The following is a 1,825-nucleotide window of genomic DNA, read 5'->3' as shown; positions in this document are numbered from 1 at the left end:
GTTTTAGCCCTTATTTGGGTTTCTTCTTCCTTCTCTTTTCCATGAACCCAATCTTATCACTTCTCTTGCTACTGCTTTTGTTCTTATCGCTACCATTCTTTTCTCTCAACTTTCTCACCTTCCCTTTACTGTCATGGCTCCAAAGAATGCTTCAACACCTTCCCCACTCAAAACCTTCGAGGATTTCCAGGCGGACTTCCTGAGGATGGGTTTATCTTTAACCCCTGTCGTTGATTCTTCCGTAAGTCCTCATGTGTCTGCTACTCAAGACATGGAACTGAACTACAGGTGGATTCAGTCCGATGTTTTGTCGGCTGACAAGATGATCATCTATGTTGGTCAGCTAAGAGCCGGATTGTCCTTTTTTTTTTTTTTGCTGAATCACAATTTTTTATTGATAGAAAAACAGAATTAAAATACAGGACTGACCCACTAAATTACAGTACAGACCCAACTAAAAGGAAAAGATCTAAAAATGACCAACATGGCCCTATAAGGATAAAGCCCAACAAAAAGGTGCAAGGCTACCTTTTAACAGACGAAGAGAATTAACAAACTCTTTTTTCAGCAATCAATTTCTGTAATACGTAGTATGAGGCGTTTCTACTTGAACTAAAGAAGATACCTTCCATTATGAATTATAGTTGTACCTTGAGAAAATCCAGTTCCATACCTTGCTAAACTTTCAGCAGAGAAATTAGTTTCTTTGTGACAATCTTCAAGTTGAATGTCAGACAATCTGCTTGTTGATGTTAACCATCTTGCTCTCAGATACCAAGGAACCATACCCTTACTGAAAGCTTCCATTACTGTTTTGTCAGATGATCTAATTATGATCTTACTGCATTGCAGTTTTATAGCCCACTCAGTAGCACAAACCACAGATACATCTTTAGCAATAAATCTTGTAGCTAAACCAACACCTCCATATATGGTACCAATGACCTGACTTTGATGATTTCTAGCAATAATTTCGTATCCTGCCGCACCAGGATTGCCATTTGCCACACCATCACAACAGAACAACACATATCCAATCCATGGAATCTTCCACTGACACTCCTTCAAGGATTGATTCTTAACTTTAGTATTGTCCAGTTTGAAAAATTTCAGAGTATTTGAATCATAGTTTGTCTTCCATTTTGTTCCATTCATTTTATAACTTCCATAGAAAACCAGTTGCAGAATTCTTCTTTTAAAGCACTCCATGTTTGGACGAATACCTTCATGAATCACTTTATTTTTTTGAAACCATAATTCCCTTAATATGGCACATGATGCAGTAATCCATACTTGCTTAACAAATGAACTTTTATGCTCAGCAAATTGAAGGATATCATCTAGTGAAGAAGGAATTGGAAAATTAAAGATTGGTACTAACCATTGCCATATCTGAGTACTAAAACTGCATATCCAAAGGAGGTGTGTCATGCTGTCTTGATCTTGTTTACATATACATCATTTGGATGCTAGAGAATAACCTTTATCTACCAGCTTTTCATCATCCATGTAAACGCCTTGCTTTATGTTCCAAATGTTACTGGCAATTCAAGGGTGCAAGAAAGGTTTCCATATTTGAGTGGGCCAATGCAGTTTAGGTTCCTTGATTCTTATCTTTTCAACAACAACAGTAGTAGTGAAATTTCCTTTCACATCTCCACACCACACAACCATATCTTTTTCTCCATGTATTGAAGGTAAGGAAGAAGGAATAATACCTTGTAGTTCAGTGGGAATACTCCATTCTCCATTCTTAAGTAGATCTTGCACTTTAAGATGTAAATTATTCTGCACAATGACATTGTCACAAAATCTCTCAATTAAA

The 1,825-nt window shown here is 36.9% G+C and overlaps 1 protein-coding gene across 1 annotated transcript; it reads right to left on the bottom strand.

The window, feature by feature from the left end:
* Positions 1-612: 612 nt before the first annotated feature.
* LOC113290472 lies at positions 613-1,155 on the bottom strand. The gene has a single exon (XM_026540073.1). The coding sequence runs from the start codon at positions 1,153-1,155 to the stop codon at positions 613-615; it is 543 nt and encodes a 180-aa protein (XP_026395858.1).
* Between the last annotated feature and the right edge of the window lie 670 nt (positions 1,156-1,825).

The sequence above is a fragment of the Papaver somniferum genome, chromosome 6, assembly GCF_003573695.1.
Source record: "Papaver somniferum cultivar HN1 chromosome 6, ASM357369v1, whole genome shotgun sequence".
In the NCBI taxonomy this organism is placed as follows: domain Eukaryota; kingdom Viridiplantae; phylum Streptophyta; class Magnoliopsida; order Ranunculales; family Papaveraceae; genus Papaver; species Papaver somniferum.
Note: the sequence above shows the minus strand (reverse complement) of the source record. Positions and strands in the feature narration are given on the sequence as shown.